Source organism: Vicia villosa, unplaced genomic scaffold (assembly GCF_029867415.1).
Source record: "Vicia villosa cultivar HV-30 ecotype Madison, WI unplaced genomic scaffold, Vvil1.0 ctg.000867F_1_1, whole genome shotgun sequence".
NCBI classification, from domain to species: Eukaryota; Viridiplantae; Streptophyta; class Magnoliopsida; order Fabales; family Fabaceae; genus Vicia; species Vicia villosa.
The window spans coordinates 709,441-730,663 of NW_026705392.1; the positions used below are offsets into that span (position 1 = coordinate 709,441).

Genomic DNA, 21,223 nt, shown 5'->3' on the forward strand with positions numbered 1-21,223 from the left:
TTTAATGAGAGCGCTTTTTGCTAAAAAGTGCTGGTATAGACCAGGCTATGAGAGCGCTTTTCAGAAGCGCTTTAGTAGCCTTTATTAGTAAAAATTAAAAACAAAAACACGCTTTCACTTTCTCACTTTCTCTCTTTCGTTTTCTTGTTATTACTGTTTCTCACTTTCTCTGCAACCGAAAAACCCTCCGTCGTCGCCAGCCACAGCCACCACCGTTCGTCCCTCCGTCGCCAGCCACCACCGTTCGTCCCTCCGTCGCCAGCCACCACGTTCGTCCCTCCGTCGCCAGCCACCACCGTCGTTCTCTCCTCCGTCTGACTGTGCAAGGTAATATGATTTATGGGTTTAGTTTTAAGGGTTTCAACTAAGGGTTGCACTGCAATTTGAGAATGAAGCATATTACATGTTTGATTAAATGTCTTTAGAGTGTTTAATTTTCATTGAATATTTTCTTACTTTTATGATATTTTCTTACTTGAGATGGTGATTTGGTGAGACAATTTTTATAATCTTGTTTTATTGTCTCTTTGTATCTGCAGAATCTGAATCTCTAAAAGAAAATTGTTTAACCTTGTTCCCAATATATCACCACTCTTCTTTCTCCTTAGTTCAGGTTTGTGCTCTTAACTATACTTAAGTATACTTAAGTTAGGTTGTTATGCTTCAGGTTTTGTTGACTTATTGGAACAATGTTTCGTGAGGTTTTATATAAAAGTATAAGTTTTGAAGTTCTACTGTTATTTTGAAAATGATCGTTGTGCACTATGAGCATGTTTGAATGTAATACAAACATTTCAACTCTTCCTCTTGCTATTTTGTAAATTGAAAAAGGTGTCTTAGTTTGGTTTTGGATTTAATGTATGAGTTCATATTGATGTCTCTACTTTATTGCAACTTGGTTTATGGAATTCTACAAGTTTTGAAATGGATTGAACTATATTAAAACATGCTCATATATTAAATTGACTTTAAGAGATAAGAAGGAAATATCTATATTTATTTCTGAAATGAAATGAGATGGGAAACATTCACACAATTTCTAGTGTTGTCAATGTTATAGATTTGTGACTTATTCTTTTTGTATTGATAGGGGTTACTTGTGAAGAGTGAAAGTTTGATCTCATTCAAGAATCTTACATTGTGTGGGTCTACAAGTTACTTACTACTATACAGGTAATATATTGTTCTCTCTCGCCAAAGTAATATGTTGAGTTTTATTGCTTCCGATTCATTTCGTAATATGTTGCGTTTAATTGCTTCTGATTCATTGCGTTTTATTGACAGAAACGCATTATACCGTTCTGTTCCTAAATAATTAGTTGTTTTTGTTTAGCTTAATTAATTAAGACATGAGTGTAATACTCATTATTCCGACATGTGGAATATTCTCTGATTTTGAAGTGATGAACTTACTAACTTTGTAACTTTTAGATTATATTAAGTAATACTCATTATTCCGACATGATATCAATTTCGTTAATCGTTAAGTGATGTACTTACTAACTTTGTGAATTGAATTCGCCATAGGGGTTACTTGTGAGGGTTACTTGTGAAGAGTGAAAGTTTGACCGTTTTTGTTTAGCTTAATTAAGTCATGGATAAGACATGGATGAGATCAAACCGATTGTCGAAAGAGTACGAGAAAGGGGTATGGAAATTCGTTGAGTTTGCGGTTGCGCACTCCGAAGACCCGCTTCGAATGCCGTGTCCTTGCTTGGGTTGCTGTTATGGGGATAAGGTTGACGGGAAAAAGTTGGGATCCCATTTACTACGGTTTGGAATTGATAGAAGTTATACATGTTGGACAATGCATGGTGAGAAAAGTAACGGGAATGCTGGGTCGAGTTGTAATAGGAAGTATGCTTCAAACGACGATTGCACAGACACATACGATTGCGATCGAGTCGAAGAGATTGCAGAAGCGCTTGAAGAAGATCTTGCGGATTGTCCCAAAATGTTTGAGAGGTTGGTAAGCGATGCAGAGAAACCGTTGTATGATGGTTGTTCAAAATTCACAAGATTGTCTGCGGTGTTAAAGTTGTACAACTTAAAGGCGGACAATGGATGGTCGGATAAAAGTTTCACAGAGTTATTAGCCCTTATGAAAGATATGCTACCAGAGGATAATGTTCTTCCCAATCGAACGTATGAAGCCAAAAAGATGTTGTCCTCTATTGGCATGAGCTATGATAAGATACATGCATGTCCAAACGATTGCGTTTTGTTTCGAAACGAGTATGCAGCGTTGAATGAGTGTCCTAAATGTGGTGCCCCTCGATATAAGAAAAAGTTGTCTCCTGCTAAAGTCTTATGGTATTTTCCTATAATTCCGAGATTTAGACGCATGTATCGTAGTGAGACCGATTCAAGACACTTGACTTGGCATGCAGATGAAAGAATTATTGATGGAAAGTTGCGACATCCGGCAGACTCACCACAATGGATGAAAGTTGATACTGATTATCCTGAATTTGCAAAAGAAGCAAGAAACCTTCAGTTGTCACTGTCTACTGATGGAATGAACCCGCATGGTATTCAAAGTATCTCGCATAGCACATGGCCTGTGATTCTTATGATCTATAACCTACCTCCGTGGCTATGTATGAAGCGTAAGTACATGATGTTATCAATGCTAATTTCTGGGCCTAAACAACCAGGGAATGACATAGACGTATACTTGGCACCGTTAATCGAAGATTTAAAGTTTTTGTGGGACAACGGTGTGGAGGTTTACGATGGGTATAGGAAGGAAAGTTTCAACTTGAGGGCGATGTTGTTTTGAACAATTAATGATTTTCCAGCATACGGAAATCTATCCGGGTACAGCAATAAAGGTCAAAAGGCGTGTCCCGTTTGTGAAGATGAAACCGATACGACACGATTGGATCTTTGTCAGAAGAATGTCTTTCTCGGTCATCGTAGATTCTTAAATTCTAATCATCACTACCGTGGGTGGAGAAAAGCATTCAACGGAAAGGCCGAACATGGTACAGCCCCGCCTTTTTTGTCAGGTGATCAAATTTTTGAAAAGGTGAAAGATGTGAGCACTCAGTTTGGCAAGCCTTTTGCACATTCACTTGTCAAGGGTGGGTGGAAGAAGAAGTCCATTTTTTTTGAACTTCCATATTGGAAGTCGTTGTACGTAAGACATTTCCTGGATGTTATGCATATTGAAAAAAATGTATTTGACAGCGTTATAGGTACGTTACTCAATATACCAGGAAAGTCTAAGGATGGCGTTAACATAAGGAATGACATGGCAAACATGGGGATGAGAACTGAATTGAGACCCGTGACGAAAGGAAGACGAACATATCTGCCACCTGCTGTTTACACTCTATCTAGAAAGGAGAAGAAAACATTGTGTAAGTTCCTCAGTGAAGTTAAAGTTCCAGAAGGCTACTCTTCAGATATTAGAAGACTTGTGTCCATGAAAGACCTCAAGTTAAAGAGTTTGAAGACGCATGATTGTCATGTTATAATGGAACATTTTTTACCAATAGGTATACGTTCTATTCTGCCAGAAAAAGTAAGAAGCGCAATAACTAAGCTGTGTTTCTTCTTCAGGTCAATTTGCAGTAAGGTGGTCGATCCCGCGATCTTACCAACATTGCAAAAAGAGATAGTTGTTACTTTATGTGATCTTGAAATGTATTTTCCTCCCTCGTTTTTTGACATAATGGTTCATCTAGTCGTTCATCTTGTGAAAGAGACACAATTGTGCGGACCAGCTTATATGAGATGGATGTACCCTGCTGAACGTTATATGAAAATATTAAAAGGGTACGTGAAAAACAGAAGTCGACCGGAGGGTTGTATTGCCGAACGATACGTTGTTGAAGAAGCGGTTGAGTTTTGTACTGAATATCTGTCAAATGTTCAATCAATTGGACTCCCCAAATCTCATATTGTCGAAAAAAAAGAAGGAAAAAGGCTAATTGGAAATAAAGTTGTGACAGTATCAATGGTCGAACGGGATCAAGCGCACTTGTATGTTCTGCACAATGAGATTGAGGTTGAGCCGTATGTTGAAATGCACAAGGTTGTTCTCCGAGATTTAAATCCAAATAGAAATGAGAACTGGATAGTACGAGAGCACAATCGAAGTTTCATACCGTGGTTTAGGGATCATATTTATTCAAAGTATCGTTCAGATCCTGCTTCAGTAACAGAAAGGTTGAGATGTTTAGCCTATGGTCCAACTGTAATTGTGCTTTCTTATAGCGCATACGCTATTAATGGATACACATTTTATACCAAAGAACAGGATGATAAAAGTACTATGCAAAATAGTGGTGTTACCTTGGTAGCTGAAGCAATGCACATATCAAGTGCGAATGACTTAAATCCGAAATTTGCAAATTTGTCATATTTTGGGGTTATCGAGCGCATTTTGGTGTTTGATTACGCGAAGTTTCAGATTCCTGTATTTGGTTGCAAGTGGGTTGAAAATAATAGTGGCATACGAATGGATAAGTCAGGATTTTTGCAAGTGGATCTCAATAGGGTAGGGTACAAAGATGAGCCTTTCATTTTAGCCTCTCAAGCTAAACAAGTGTTCTATGTCAATGATCCGACAAGTACGAAATGGTCTATAGTGCTTTTATCTAACAAAATAGTAGATGAAAACATTGAAGATCAAGGTGATATTGGTGTTGGCATTGAATCTTGTACAAGAAACGATCAAAATGAGAATGAATCTTGTACTAGAAATGATCATAATGAGGGTATTTGGATCAATCCAACCGTCCGCGTTGTTAAGAGACGCGTAGAACACAATCCTACCAAGAAAAGAAAGAGACGTTAGTGATAAAGGTAATAGTATACATATTCCGACTAATTTGTTTTATTCAATTTGTACCGATTGTTTTAATCAATAGTATAGTACTTATTCAATTTTGGTGCATATTCTCGTTTTGTACATAACTTTTGAACCATGTATCCGTTTGTCGACTTCTTTACATGTAACTATACTATTTTGACGATTCCGGAGCTGCTCATGCACTTATATGTTCATTTCGGGACTGTTTTTTTATCGGTTTTGCTTCTGCCCGTAATCAAAAGTCGGGCTTAGGGTCTGAATTTCGGAAAACCGACTTTATTTTTGAGTCCGTGGGGACGTTTTACCATAGCCATGTAAATTTCGTTCAATTCCGACAACTTTATTTTTTGACGCTTATTTTGATTTGTACCGATTTCGTTTCCGATTTACTTGTACATGCATGGTTTGACTTCCATTTTACTTGTATAGATTGTTAGCTTATTAATAGTGTACTAATGTGCTTTAGTTTGTTTGATACAGGTTAAATGGCTCCGGATAGAGATGCTCCACCTGAAAAGTCACAAGAAAGAGATGCTCAAGAAAGAGATGCCACGGATACAAATGCTTCACCTGATACTGAAGCAAAAGAAGTTGCACGAGGCATCACTATCATGAAGGGAATCGTTCGACATAGAGACCAAGGATTAGTATACCGATTGGAATGGAATTCTGATAAACAAGCAATTGGTCCTAATTCTGCAAAGTTGACAAGTTATATTGGTACACTTGTTCGTATGCATATTCCGGTCTCCGTAGCTAGATGGAATATGAAAAGCAAAGACTTGGATGAGAAAAAAGACGCGATTTGGGACGAGCTTCAGGTATATATCATATATGGTTAATTGTTGTTATTATCTTGACGATAAATTGTTTAAATTACTTATACTAACACACTATGCGTATGTTTTTTTGCAGAGGACTTTTGAGATACCAGATGATCGTAGACGCTACATACTTGGTTTGGCCGGCAAAAGATATAGAGGGTGGAAAGCTTTTTTGACAAACACTTATCTTAAGGATAAAGATGGAAACTTTCTTGAAGAGGCACCGGGACGGCCAAAAAAGTATGAGATCTTCATTGGTGAAGAAGATTGGGCTAAGTTTGTAGAGCAAAGAGATGAAGATTTTCGGAAAAGGAGTGCCAAGAATAGTGCGAGAGCATCCAAACCCGCATATCCATACAAAAAAGGGCGTTTGGGATATGCACGCTTGGAGGATAAAATTGTAAGTAAATAGAAATGCGTTTTAATTAATTGTCTAAATGTGTTTTATTTGACGATTTTATCTTTTGTGTCAATGCATAGTTAGAGGAGACTAAAAGTGAGGAAACCTCACTTCCTGAACATGTGTTGTGGAGGGAAGCTCGTGTGGGCAAGGATCATGCTGTCGATCCCGAAGTTCAGAGAGTTTTTACTGAATGTGTAAGTATAATACTGTGTCTTTAATTAAATCAAATGTTTTTTAATATATAAATGATTTTTTAATGTAAATGAATTACAGGAGACCTTGTCGCAATCGGCATCCACCGGTGAGGGGAGCGTACTTAGTAGAGCACTAGATGCTCCTGAGTATCCCGGTCGGGTGAGGGGTAAGGGTCATGGTGTGACTCCAACCTCTTTTTACAAGAGTCCTAGGAGAAGAAATCCTTCAAATGAAGAAGTGTTGCAAAAGTTGGCGGAATTGCAAGCACAAGTCTCTGAATTGCAAAGAGATAAAGAGGCGTATATGAGAGAAAAGTGCAACACTTCATCGGTGAAAGAAACTAGTGATAAGGCTAGTATCAACTATCAAAGGAAATTTCCCGAGGTAATTATAATTTTTTTTCCTTTTAAATTGTTCTATTTTATTAATGATAATGACTTTATATTTACTATTGGTTTAGGGCATTTCATCTTGCCAACTATACTTATCGGAACCGAGTTATCGACTAGTTGGCAAGGGAAAAGTGCACAACACTTTGGGAGATTTACTTCACCATAGACCGCTCCCGGATGGACACCTGAAAGTATCGGTGGATGTTGTTGTAGATCATGATGCGATGCTACCGGTACCTGACATGGTCTCAGAGACGACATTGCTGCGAGATGCAATAGGATCATTTGTTGCATGGCCCTCGGAGCTCATTACCATTAGTGATGAGGTATATTGAAAACGATTATGAATCATTTAGTTTTCGAATGTCAATTCTAAACCGTTTATTAATTATTTTTTACATTTTAATTTTAGACTGCTCCTATAAAACCCACAGTTAAGGGTAAAGGGATTTTACAGGAGGAGGAGTCCGTTGCATCACTAAAAGAGGTACATTTAAAGTGTTAATAATTAATCTGAATCTAAATCTGCATGATTTTATATTTTACATAACTTAGATGATTTTTAGGCATCCGCTCGAGAGTCACAACAAGTGACGCAGCAAGTTCGTACCGTACCACCCACTGGTCCTCCGAAGCCAGCGGGAAAAAAAGGCGGTGCTTTTGTGCCTCGGTACCGGTCGACGCTCGCAACAATGGTTGATATGTCCGATTTGAAGGATGGTGCTTTACGTGAAATCGTTATGGATGAGAGTGTCTTCGGTATTGAATTCAAGTCACTTATTACACTTGATGACTTGGAGGAGATTTTTAAGCATGATCAACTAGGCGTCAATAACATGCACTCATACATTCGGTAATATTCCCTCATCCTATATATTATTTAATTAGTCCCACAATATAATTTATTTACACATTTCAATGAAAATAATCTAATGTTTATTATGTTTTTATTTAAGGTTGTTGTATGACAGAGTGTTGCGCGGGACTCCGTTGTCTAACAGATTCCGTTTCGTGTCTTCCGCCCACTGCAGCGGAATGGCAATTGATTCGGAACCGGAATCAGTTAGACAGTGCTTAGTAGATAGATTCATGTCCACCGGCAATACAGAATGTCTGCATCTTTGGGCGTATAATACCCGACCAGTAGGGTTAGTTTCTCATTCTTTGTTCATCTAATCTCTGTTTCTTTTGTGTATAGCAAAATTTTCATATAACCTATTGTTTTTATTTATAGAGCACACTGGTTGCTGCTTGCTATCAACCCTATAAGGGAAGTCGTGTATTATCTGAATTCGGTAAATGGTGAATGGACCAATTATCCGGCCATGAAGGACATCGTTGATTTGTAAGTGGGATCGTTCTAAATATATATTCGTGTATATTTATATATATATATTTACTTATTTGTGGGATTGATCTAAACATATGTTTTTATATATTTGTTAATTAGATCAATACAAGTGTTCCGAAGTCAACGGGACGCACAGGTATCCCGAACTAAATCTAGCAACATTACTTGGATCCAAGTGCAGGTACATTATTTTTCACAATGTTGCTTATAATATATTTATGCTACTTGATAAAACAATGCACAACTATAGAATCTTATTTGTTTTTCTATGTAGTGCCCGCAACAGAAAAACAGTTACGATTGCGGATACTTTGTATTGAGGTTTATGAAAGAAATCCTTCAGGCAAATCAATTAGAGATTCCGATCACGGTATGAATTTATAACTTAAGATAATTTCATATAATTTATTACATTTAACTAAATGTATCATTCATATTTTGTTTTTGTTTTGTAGTACCTTGACGAGTTCCGTGCCGCTGGATATCGAGACTTAAGTTGGAAGAAATAAAAGAGGATTTGTGTCATTTTTATATTAAGCGCTTTTTCATGTAGGATTTGTGTCGAATTGAAGTACTATAATATTATTGATGTTGTAATGATGTATATATATAATTTTGGATATTATAATGGTATTATATTAGTATATATATATATATTGTCTTACTGATGGCTGAAATAATATCGTCGAAAATAAATTACAGGTCGAAAATATTACAGGCTGAAAATATATTACAGGTCGAAAATATTACAGGTCGACTGGGAGGATTAAATTACAGGCTGCACATTAAAATACCTCATTTAGCTACTAAAGCGCTTTTTAAAAAAGCGCTCTTAAAGGCCCACATACTAAAGCGCTTCTTTTTAAAAGCGCTGCCAAAGATTACTAAAAAAGCAAAAAAAAAAAAACAACATACTAAAGCGCTTTTGTAAAAGCGCTCTTATAGGGGGGGCTATCAGAGCGCTTTTTCTGGAAAAAGCGCTCTTAAAGCCCACCCTATAAGAGCGCTTTTACAAAAGCGCTTTAGTATGTTGCGTTTTTTTTTTATTTTTTACTCTCACAGGTGGGCCTATCACAGCGCTTTTCTGGAAAAAGCGCACTAAAAGGGGGGCCTACCAGAGCGCTTTTTCCTGAAAAGCGCTCTTAAAGGGGGGCCTACAAGAGCGCTTTTTCCAGAAAAGCGCTCTTATAGGGGGGCCTACCAGAGCGCTTTTAAAAGCGCTTTCGTAGCCTATGCCAGCGCTGGCTTTGGCAGCGCTTTAAAGCGCTGTTAAAGGCCAAAATAAGCGCTCTTGTAGCTGTTCCGTGTTGTAGTGATTATTGGTTTGATTAAATTTTTAATCACTCTGATTATTTATTTAAATTTACGATGGGGAAGTGGGGTGTTACAATTGGTATAAGAGCAGGTCGGTCCGTCCGGCCAGTTGTCGAGTCGTAGTTAGTTAACAATCGAGTATTGTTAATTACTTTTATCTGACTGTTGTTTATGTTGTAGTGCTTAGTTGAGATGGCTGGTAGAAACGATGCTGCAATTGCTGCTGCTTTGGAGGCTATGGCGCAGGCTTTGGCAAATCATCCAAATGCTGATGAGAATGCAGGATCTCGCAGTTTAGCAACCTTCCAGAGAGATAATCCGCCGGTCTTCAAAGGCAAGCATGACCCTGATGGCGCATTGGAGTGGTTGAAGGAGATTGAGAGGATATTCCGTGTGATGGACTGCACTCAGGCGCAAAAGGTTTAGTATGGAACTCATATGCTGGCAGTCGAAGCTGATGACTGGTGGTTAGAGACTCGTCAGAGATTGGAAGTTGCTGGTGAAGAGATCACTTGGATTGTTTTCCGCAGAGAGTTTCTGAGGAAGTATTATCCTGAAGATGTTCGGGGTAAGAAGGAGATTGAGTTCCTTGAGCTGAAACAGGGGAATATGTCAGGGACAGAGTATGCTACAAAGTTCACTGAGTTGGCTAAGTTCTACCCGTACTATGAAGGAGCAGGTGCTGAATTTTCAAAGTGCATCAAGTTTGAGAATGGGTTGCGCTCAGAGATCAAGAAAGCTGTTGGATATCCGAAGATCCGTATCTTTGCTGATTTGGTTGATAGTTGCCGGATTTATGAGGAGGATAGTAAGGCTCACTACAAGATCATAAGTGAGAGAAGAGGTAAGAAACATCAAAACCGTGGGAAGCCTTACAACTCCCCAACTGATAAGGGAAAGCATAACGCAGTTGATGCAAAGAAGCCAAGTGGGGGAGGAGCTCCTACCTCGGTCCAATGCTACAGGTGTGGTGTGATTGGTCATCGTGCCAATGAGTGTCCTAGTGTTGAAAAGAAATGTTACAAGTGTGGAAAAACGGGACATCTCCTGGATGACTGTAAGAGTAATATTGTGACTTGCTACAACTGTGGGGAGGAAGGCCATATTAGCACTAATTGTCAAAAATCTAAGAAGGCTAAGTTCGGAGGAAAAGTCTTTGCTTTGACTGGTTCGCAGACCAACCAAGAGGGATGATTGATTCGAGGTATGCATTTCATTATTATCCATCCTTGTAGTGATAATATTATCGACTTGAAAGATTGTTAGTTGGAGTGTGGAATGAATATCCGAACCTGAAATTTTCGAGGAGGAAAATATTCTAAGTGGGGGAGAGTTGTAACGCACCGATATTTACTTATTTATTTAATTAAATACTTTTGAATTATTTTTGGGATTTGTTGGAAATATTTATTTAAGTTGGCATGTTGAATTAATCGGATTAATTTAGTTGAGTAAGTGGTAGAAAATAATATTAGAAATAAGACTAGATATAGAATTGGCTTATTTTATGGTGTCATGAAGTAAAAGTGGGGTGTAGGTATTAGGTCCAACTGGTTTATTAGAAAAATAGAATAATAGAGTTATTATAAGAGAATGGGAAAAATAGAATTAGGTTTTTAGTGCTGTCAGAAGAAAGAAACATAAAGGTTGGAGAAGAGAAAAGAGAAACGTAGAATTTGGGAAAGAGAGAAAGCTGCCGAAAAAACCTAAGGGGAGCGATCTAAGAAAGGAGAGTGAGGTGGAATTTCAATGGCAAGAAAACTCAACGAACAATTTCGAGGTAAGGGGGAGAATAACTTTTAATAAAAATGGCTTATGCATGACGGGTACGATAGAGGAGTCCTTAACCTCCAATAGAAATGATAATTTTGATGAATTTTATGTTTTTGTTTTTATTTTGATAGTATGATTGTGACCAAAAGATTTATCCTAAAATTCTTTTAATGTGATTCTTGAGTTTGATATGTGTCGATCTAATTTGTAATGATATATTATATATGTCAATTGAATTATACTACTGTGCAATTGTGCGACTGTACTATTTCTTGAATTTTTTCCTCACTTTTCGTGAGAGTGGCGTTCGTTCTCGCACTTTGATGGAACTAAAAGCAGCTTATATAGCATGGTAAATACATCTTAGTTTTTCATGGAACCTAAGTCTTTCATCAATAACTAATTACTAAAGAGAGGTAGATTAATCAACAAATAAATATAGATGACACCTTAGTTGATAAACATATATTATATTAGTTGGTTCTAAATGCTGCATCGCCATGTTCTCATAGATGAAACAAATTGGAATGTCCTGTAGCGTCGAGTTAATTTGAAAATCTTATTTCAAGTTTATTGATATATAATATTTTTTTATATAATTAATAATAATAATTTAATGTTATTAATATAATTTTTAGGAGTTTTGAGTTGGAGATAAGTATTTGGATTATTTGACTAACTTAAGTTATTTTAAATCTTGTTAGAGTTGTCAATAAGATTGTTAGAGTTGTCAGTAGGGTTGTCAGAGTTTCTTCCGAGTTGTTTAGAGTTAAATCTAATGAGACCTATAATTAAAATTGAAGATACTTGACCCTTTAGAATTGTTTTATTATTACTTGAGTCAGGCCATTAGCCAATTGAGCTCATAAGAGTTACCCTTATGTGTAAGAGTTGTTAGTAGAATATTTTTGAGTACTTTAGAGTTATTTTGGAGTCGTAGGAATTACGGTAGAATTGTTTAGAGTTCCTTGGGAACTCTGTTGAGTTATAATTATATATTGTTATAGCTTTTTATGAGTTAATAATGTAGAATAAATTAATGGAAATATTCTGTTGAGATGTTTTGAATTCATAAAAATGTTATTTTTGATTCTTTTGAGTTTTTGAGACTGTTGGCTACTCTTGGACAGCGTTAAGGGTTGCTTGGAGTGAATTAAAGGATTAAAATTAATTTTGATTGATTTTATTAATTTTGACGAGAGATGATCATGTATAGAAAAATGTTGATGTTGTGCATGATTATTATGCTTTCTAATTGAATACTTGTTGATTTTATAAGCATATTATGGTGGTTGACTGATGGTGAGTATGTGATGTTGAATGATATTAAAGTTGCTGTTGTGTTGTTGGATAATAGTTCGAGTAGGGTGAACTATTATCATGGGTCAATGCATGTCGTTTATTGTCGGGAGAAGACTTTAAATCTTATGTTGTTGTTGCATTGATGTGTTTTGACATGCATTCATGATGTCGTTGTTGTTGGTGAAAGAGGCGAGTTGCAATCCGAGCAGGGTGGATTGGTGACTTGTCACGAATCCGAGCAGGGTGGATTCGGGGTTCGAGCAGGGTGATCCCGGTTCCCAAGTGAACCAATTTTTGATGATATGGTACCACATGCATATGCATAGAGTTGCATAGACGAGTTGAATTACATAACCCTAGTGGAAGTCAGAGCTTAATGTAGTTCGGGGAACTAACTAGGGAAATTACTTGTTTTTTTTGTGAACCTTGTGAACCTCATGCCTACATATCCCTAGTGGAAGTCAGAGCTTAATGTAGTTCGGGGAACTAACTAGGGAAATTACTTGTTTTTTTTGTGCCTTGCTTGAAGCTCAAGGTTGAAGCTTGGAATTAAATCTCTGTTTACAGTAAAGAGACATGAAATCATCTTTACAGAGAGGTATTTGTACTATTCTACCACAAACATTTAAAGGAGTGACAGAATAACTGGATTCATTTCATTCAAGAGGGGAGTCTACTTGGTTGATCAAGTATGACAGCCATCGTGCCTCTAAAATGAAAGAAAGATGCTCATCCAAATTAGGGAAAGTGTACAAGTCTGGGGATGTGCCAGAGCATGTCTTTCAGAGTCCTAAATGGGAGACTTTGATTGAAATTGAAATTGAAATGTTTGTTTGTTTGAATGTGGTAGAGTAGTAAAAATATCTCTCTATAGAGATAAGCTATGTCTATCTACTGTATAAAAGATTTGACTTTAGCTGGCTTGTATGAGGCCCAAGCTTGAGGCTTTTTGATTGATTTATTAATATTATTGACTCTGGGAGATGACTCCACTGGGGATTAATTACTGGGTATTTTTGTGTTCTGTACAAAGCCCAGAATTGAGGCTGACTCTACTTAGGGAGACTCTATTTGTATGCCTTGTACAAAGCCCAAGGTTGTGGCTAACTGTTGAGGATAATTGAATTTTTAAGACTATGAATGACTCTATTTTGTGTGCCTTGTACAAAGCCCAAGGTTGTGGCTGACTGTTGCTAGGGAAAACATTATTTTCTGCCTTGTACAAAGCCCAAGGTTGTGGCGGACTCTTAAATGAATTAAGTATGGATGACTATATGGGGAAAGATCCTAAGTGTTAGGAATCTTTGACACATGAAAATATGGTTTATCTGCCTTGTACAAAGCCCAAGGTTGTGGCTACTGAGTGATGAAGAACTCACTGGGGAGACTCTATTATCTGCCTTGTACAATGCCCAAGGTTGAGGCTGACTCTTGACAGGGGAGTTTTATTGTTTGGGTGCCTTGTATGAAGCCCAAGGTTGAGGCTAACTGTTTTTGTTGGTTTTGACTCTATTGAGGAGATTTTATTTATTAAAAGACTGTTTTTTCTCTTTGGAAGCTAACCCTTTCCAGGGATTTTGACTCAGCTGGAGAAATTGTCTGTTAAAAGACTGACTTTATCATGTTTATTTTTGGAGGCTGACCCTTTCCAGGGGTTTTGACTCTTTTGGGGAAACTATCTCCTAAGAGAAATGACATTATTTATTAATTGACTTTGGAGGCTAACCCTTTCCAGGGGTTTTGTATTAAAAATGAAAGAATGTGTGGAAGCTAACCCTTTCCAGGGATTTATTGAAATGGAGGTTGATTTTAATTGACTTTGGAGGCTAACCCTTTCCAGGGGTTTTGTTGGAAATGAATGGCAGAAAGATTATCTAATGGAGACTTCTTGTTTAAAGCCCAAGATGAAGGCTGACTCAATGCTGAGGATGACCCAAAGCATGGATCCTAGACTCTGCTAAGGAAGATTGTTGAAGATAAGGGTGACAGAGACTGTCCATGTCTCTCATTCCAAAAGGTGTACTCAATGCAAAATTGAGACAAACTTAGCTTGTTTAAAGTCTGGTTTAAATTGGAAGAAACTCACCAGGGTAGGCTAAAAGGTGGCTAAAGACCTGTTCCTATGTTTATAAGAAACCTGATGGGTCCTTGTATACAAGCTCAAGAGGAAGCTGGAAATGCTTTTAAGAAGCCTGTGGGTCCTTGTACAAAGCCCAAGAGGAGGCTAATCGAGGGTCCTTGTTATAGCACAAGAGAAAGCTATGTAGTTTTGAACTTATTTTGGCTCTAAGCAAATGGGTAAGAGGTTTCACCGGGAATAATTCCTCTTTGGGTGGATGTGTCCTATTTTTTTGGATTCTAAGGTTTTTACCAAGATGTTTCACCGGGAATAATTCATCTTGGGGGTTTGAACTACAGATCTCTAATTAGGAAAGAGCCTTCACCGGGAAGACATTCTCAATCCTAGGCCATATTCCTATAATATATATATGGTTTAACTGTCCTAGGGTTTATACTCAAACGTAGTTCTAAACTAATATATGCACAATTTATATTTGACAGTAATTTAAATAAAGACTGTAAATTGAAAGCTTGTAAAGCCTAACCTGGATGGAGTGGAGGCCATTGAAGAAGTATGTACAGAGCCTCAACAGTAATTTTTGTTGTTTTGTTGATAACAGTTGAATATATATATGATAAACAGTTAATGGTTTTTGAAAACAGAAGAAGTGAAGATGGACAAAGGTCACATAGGTATCTGAAGAGTTTCACCGGGAATAATGCCCTTCAAATACCAGAAGAATGTTTTGAAAACAGAAAGAAGATTTTGAAAATACAGTTTTGAAAACAAGCTAAGAAGAGAAGGTTTTTGGGACTTACACTCTATTAGAGGCCCAGTACTTTACAGTACTGGTGTAAAAGCAATTTGAAAATGATTTTGAATGATACAAGGTTTTGTTGTTTGAAAACCCTAATCATTTGATTTATTCGGAGATTGAAAACAGTTTTGAGAATTGACAAAAGTCAACTTAATTAAAGTAAAAATAAAGATTTTTTACTTAATTAAGACCTAAACAATTAGGGTTTTATCATAAACTTTATTTACAAAATGATTTAGGTTAAAACAAAGTGAAAATATGTATTAAAGTATTTAAGAAAACACCTAAAACATACTATTTTAAACCTAATAAAAATACATGAAATAAATAATATTTTTATGATTTTTTTTGATTATTCACAAAATAGATATGTTAAATAAAAAGTGTGTGAAAAATGAAGTGAAAATGATTTAATTTGATAAGTGAATTAATCATGTGAAGTTGTGAAGAAAGTGAAAAGGAAAAGTGATAAAAAAATATTTTGGCCTCACCATGGTTTGAACCCACGCCCTTGAAGCCAACAATCAAAACACACACCAACCAGCCAACGCGCGCATGGTGTTATAGAGGGCATTTCATTGCAATATGTGTGTTGTCTAGTGCATAGAGTGGAAAAAAGAAAATAAAATCAAAAGGTCTGAGGCGAGGGGGATTCTAACCCCAGACCTTGGGCATGAGGAGACTAAGAGCGCATGTGTGGCCACTAGGGCAAGTTATTCATTCGTTAAGGAAACGCATATCATTAAAAATAAAACAAACTTCGCTCAGAGATTTGAAAAATGGCGCCACCCTCCATCTTCGTCTTCAACCTCAAGCTCCATCAATTCAAATTTCTGAACTCTCTCAACTCTCAACCATTTACAATGATGTAAACATGAAACTTGCTCTAAATTCACTCACGATTCTAAATATGTAACTAACATGAATTAATATTAACTACGTCTAACTAATTTACCAGAAATCGTGAAGAACCCTAAAATTTCAAAATCAAATTAAATGACTATACTGAAAGATAAATGGATGATGATAGAGGGTTTTCAATCCTCTGATGATGCTGAACAAGATAGAATCGAGCTATTTCACAAAGAGTACTTAAATTAGAGAAGTGAGGTTCAGAAACTTACCTCTGAAAATGGAGGTCGTGAGGATGATAGAGACCACCTGGGCTTGAATGAATGATCTCAATAGCTTCCCTGAGACTCAATGATGCTAACTGGATGCTTATTGTAGCCTGAATCCTTCTGAATTGTTCTATGGACCTCCCTCGATTTGAGCTTCAAGTGGACATGGAGGTTGTTGAATTTGGAGTTACAGACGAGCTGCAGCCATCTGGTTAGCTTCACTATGACCTGAGGAGTGTGCCTGGATGATTGGCTTGGCTTGAAACCTCCTGAATTGTTCTGTGGTCCTCCAACTGCAAGTGCTCCAAATGAGAGGTGGAGATGATGATTCTCCACGCCCAGCAGTGTTCCAGAGGTTTGGATCACCTCCAAATGCCTCCCTCAATGTGTTTGAATACTTATTTTCAAAGAGAGAGCTTTGGTTTGAAGAATCCGAGTCTTCTTGCCAAAGGACCTTTGAAAAAACTAAGTATGAAGAAAGAAAAGAGAAAGCAAGAATTCTGTTGCTTTGGTGTGTTTTCTGAATGAGAATGAGGCCTCTATTTATAGGCAAATGGATGCAGATCAATTGGCTGTGGTGAGCTTGCTTAGTGTAGTGAGTTTGGTTTCTTAGCCATGAAGAAATTCAAAGAATCTCCAAAATGCAATGATGCATTTTCGGGCTAGCTTCCCCTATCCATTGATCTTGCAGGATCTTAGGGAACATTTCTGATATGTAGCAAGTTTCTATTGGCTTAGGAGAAGATTCCAATTGGTGAATCATTGCTTATCATAAATTCTCAAAAGTAATGATTACATAATCACATGTTCTTGCTTTTGGGAATCTTCTTCAATCTTCATGCCATGGTGAAAATGAATGCATGGTATTGTTTCAGACATGTTATGGGTCGTGTAGCATCCATTCATGAAGCAAAATGCACAAAATTGCAAAGTTCCAATTTGCACATGACCTATAATTTTACTTCATGAGGCCAACTTTGAACAAGCATAACTCCTAGCTCAAATTGAATTTGGAGAAGGTTGAACACAATTTGGAAAGCCCTAAACATCTACTTCAAATCATTAGTTTATGTCTTCTTCAGAATCATTTGGGAAATTTGTGAAAAATGAGCCCAAAGTTGGATGAAAACTAGGTTAAAACACTTAGAAAAATTTCTAAGTGTTTATGACCTAAACTTCAAAATTTCCAAAACTTCATAAATGGTTGATCTTTTGAAAAAAAGTTCCCTTGTAAGATGTTGTTTTATTTTGCAAGATCTACAACTTTCATGTTGGAAGTTTTTTGAGTTGTGTAGGTGAAATTTTGAGTTCTCACCATGCCTTCAAAAATCCTAATTCCCGACTTTTTGTTCCTTGATGAATTTCTTTGAATTTCTTTGGTCAAATGACTTTGACATCCATATATTGATGATATTGATCTTTGAAAATCAATATTTGACCAAAAACCTTAAAAGTCAATGATGATCCTTCACAGTTGACTTTTCCCTGACAAAGTGAATTTTTGGGCTTTTGTGTAGAAACAAGATCTTCTCCTCAAATGAATGATGTAAATGGATTATATTGAGGTAGTAGAGATTCTTGAATCATGTCTTGAGTTTTGGATCCATGCCCTGATTAAAAGTCAACTATCTTGGTGAATTAGGTCAAAAACCCTAATTGTCGACCAGAGGACAATGATGAGTGTAGACTTTGAATTGAGGTGTAATGTCCAGTGGATCTTGTCATAAGAGTTATTTGAAGATGATTGATGTCTTTGAATGGTTCCCTGGGGATTTTTAGGGTTTCCCAAAGGTGATCCCTGATTTTAGTCCTTGATAGGCTCCAAACCCTAGTCTGTTGATCTGAGTAATTCTGTACTTAGATGGCTGGGTGTCTAATCAATCATAGGTGAAAAAAAATGAAGTCCTTGAGCCCCATGATTGTATTAGGGACTAATCCTTGTATTGATTGATCCTTTGCCTGAGCTTTCTTGTCTTTGAGCATCCTCGATTAGATACCAGATGGAGAAGTAACTGCTCTGGGAACTTGTCTTGACCTGATGAAAAATCCTGAAGATATGCCATCTCAGGGGGGTCAAAAATTAGGGTATGACAGATGCCCCTATTTAAGTTTCTTTTATCTGGAGGGAGAGAGATTGATATCTCGATCTTTCCGGCGTAAAAGAGACTTAAATATCGAGGAATGCCCGAATTTTGGGCGCTCCTGAGATGTTGTAATTGATAAAAATCTTTGCATGACTTGATCCCGTTGTCGCACTTGGCGGGGGATGAGGAGACAAACTCCTGCAGAAATACTTGATGTGGATTCTGGCGAATGGATGGCAGTATAGGATGCGCAATCCATCTTCTTTAACTAAGTGTTGATACTTAGAAAAAGGTAAACAACCTCCTCTCGTTCCGGATGTCCAAATCTCGAAACTGGTCTCAGTTGCGTTTGGACAATATCTCAGATAAAGAGAAAATCTCCAAAGGTCTGTTTCCTCATCAAACTTCTTACCAGCGCTTGGAGGTAAGATGCCATTTGACGGCTGTAGAGAAACTTCAAAGGTTTGTTTCCTCGTCAAACTTCTTATCAGCGCTTGGAGATAAGATGCCATTTGACGGTAGTAAAGAAACTTCAAAGGTTTGTTTCCTCGTCAAACTTCTTACCAGCGCTTGGAGGTAAGATGCCATTTGACGGCTGTAAAGAAACTTCAAAGGTTTGTTTCCTCGTCAAACTTCTTATCAGCGCTTGGAGATAAGATGCCATTTGACGGCTGTAAAGAAACTTCACCATCTTCCCTTTTGACTTGACGTCTTTGAAAGATTGTCATATGGCCTCATGATCTTTTGAGGGGCTAATAACTTTGTTTGAAGGCGGACGAACTGTTTTTGGGGTGGAAACTGCCATTCGTCAAATGATGCCTGGGGAATCAACGAACTGTTTTCCTAAGAGGAAAACTGCCATTCATCGACTCTGTGGGGAGTTAAACATCCCAGAAACAGACAAACTGTTCGAAGAAACTGCCATTTGTCGATCTCTTGAGTATTTAACAGACAAACTGTCTTTTCTTGGGAAAAGACTGCCATTTGTCGACCCTGTCATGAAAGAAAGTGAGCAAACTGTCTTCTGCTGAAAGAGACTGCCATTTGCTGACTCTGTTATGATAGAAAGTGAGCAAACTGTCTTCTGCTGAAAGAGACTGCCATTTGCTGACTCTGTTATGATAGAAAGTGAGCAAACTGTCTTCTGATGAAAGAGACTGCCATTTGTTGACTTTGTTATGATAGAAAGTGAGCAAACTGTCTTCTGATGAAAGAGACTGCCATTTGCCGACTTTGTTGGGGAATCTGAACTATCTTCTGGACGAAGACTATCATTCGCTGACTCCGCTGGGGAATCATTTGTCGATCTGCTGGGAGATTCTGAATTTTTCTTTGACAAGAAGTGGCACCTCTTGACCCTGCTGGGGAAATACCAAACCTGTAGGGAATTTCAAAATGCGAAGCAGACTATCTTATCTGAAGAAGACTGTTGAATGTCGCTCTGCAGGAGAATCTCGGCTGAGGAATTCCAAAAGTGAACAAACTATCTCCTTGAGGGAGACAACCATTTGTTGACTTGCTTGGTGAGGTCCTTGTGTATGAACTGTTGTTTCGAAGGAAAAAGTTTCTCCGGAACTTGCAGGGGAAACTTGAGTTCATGCCTAAATGACTTAGGCATTCACAGGATCAAAGCCTGATTCGGCTATGCAATTATGATGTAATGTATGCATGAATATTATGACGATGATAAAATGTAAAGTGAATGTGAATAGAATTGTCGCGGATCTAAAATCCTAAGATACGACTGAAATTCTTGTGGATCAGAAGATGTCCTCTTCTTGGAGTTCGAACTCTGTCGGGAATATCTGGTTATCAGTTGTCCGCTGTCCGAAATGAGTAATATGAATTGAAGTGAAGATCCGTCATCGGGAGATGTTCGTAAAGCGACCTCATGGGGAAATCTTGGTTCCCGGAGTCTCAACCGTTCTCGGAGCAACTGTTTGCATTCTTCCTATTGTTTGTAAACCTTAGAAAGAAATTTCACCTTTATTTTTTTTTTTTTGCAAGTAAATTCATTTTATTTTTATGAAAACATTTGTTTCAAGAGAATGACTGTTTAAACTTAAAATGCATTTCAAGAAACTGAATAAGACTAGATTGCAAAGGAAAAGCACAAGGCTCAAATTATTATATATGGAATGGTAATCAGCCAAATGCTTGATTCCATGGAGTATTTACAAAGTTGGAAATTGGTAATTTTCGGGAAAAGGGCTACGATGAAACGTGAAGACCGTTATCTTTCCCTTCCACTCCGAGTTGCGCTGTATTCGTGCTTCGTAGAAGATGACCTACTGCTGATGAATACTCCGCTATGGATTTTGAATGATCAAGTTTGTCCTGAACACAGTTACTTGCCATATATCCCTAACTTTTGCGTAAACTACCCCTTTCGGGTTTTAAGTTTACCGGGATTGATTATTTATTTTTTATGTCTCTAACTTTTGCCTGAATCGCCCTTTCGGGTTTTCGATTCACCGAGACGCTCTTTTTTGCCTAAGTCGCTCTTTGCGAGTTTTCAACTTAGCGAGCGGTTCTTTTGTTTATTTAGGCGAAGTATTTCTTGACTGCGTCGACGTTCACAGGACGGGTGAATTCTTCTCCATCCATAGTCGTGAGTATTAAGGCTCCTCCTGAGAAAGCTCTCTTGACCACGTAGGGGCCGTCATAATTGGGAGTCCATTTCCCTCTTGAATCTGTGAGAAAAGATTGAATCTTTTTGAGTACAAGGTCGCCTTCTTTGATTGTGCGAGGTCGAACCTTTTT

At 37.6% G+C, this 21,223-nt stretch overlaps 2 protein-coding genes across 2 annotated transcripts; both read left to right on the plus strand.

Annotated features, from left to right (window-relative positions):
* Positions 1–5,421: 5,421 nt before the first annotated feature.
* LOC131631837 (uncharacterized) lies at positions 5,422–6,239 on the plus strand. Its single transcript, XM_058902607.1, has 2 exons — positions 5,422–5,643; positions 5,738–6,239. The coding sequence occupies exons 1-2, from the start codon at positions 5,434–5,436 to the stop codon at positions 6,056–6,058; spliced, it is 531 nt and encodes a 176-aa protein (XP_058758590.1). The 5' UTR covers positions 5,422–5,433; the 3' UTR covers positions 6,059–6,239.
* Positions 6,240–9,739: 3,500 nt separating this feature from the next.
* LOC131631830 (uncharacterized) lies at positions 9,740–10,495 on the plus strand. Its single transcript, XM_058902601.1, has one exon. It carries the CDS (start codon positions 9,740–9,742, stop codon positions 10,493–10,495), a length of 756 nt encoding a protein of 251 aa, XP_058758584.1.
* The last annotated feature ends 10,728 nt before the right edge of the window (positions 10,496–21,223 follow it).

Bases quoted from the DNA above. Each gene is read 5' to 3' on its own strand.
- LOC131631830 (XM_058902601.1), top strand. From the start codon at position 9,740: ATGCTGGCAGTCGAAGCTGATGACTGGTGGTTAGAGACTCGTCAGAGA.
- LOC131631837 (XM_058902607.1), top strand. From the start codon at position 5,434: ATGAAGGGAATCGTTCGACATAGAGACCAAGGATTAGTATACCGATTG. The intron at 5,644-5,737 runs GTATATATCATA...GTTTTTTTGCAG, and splicing joins CGATTTGGGACGAGCTTCAG to AGGACTTTTGAGATACCAGA.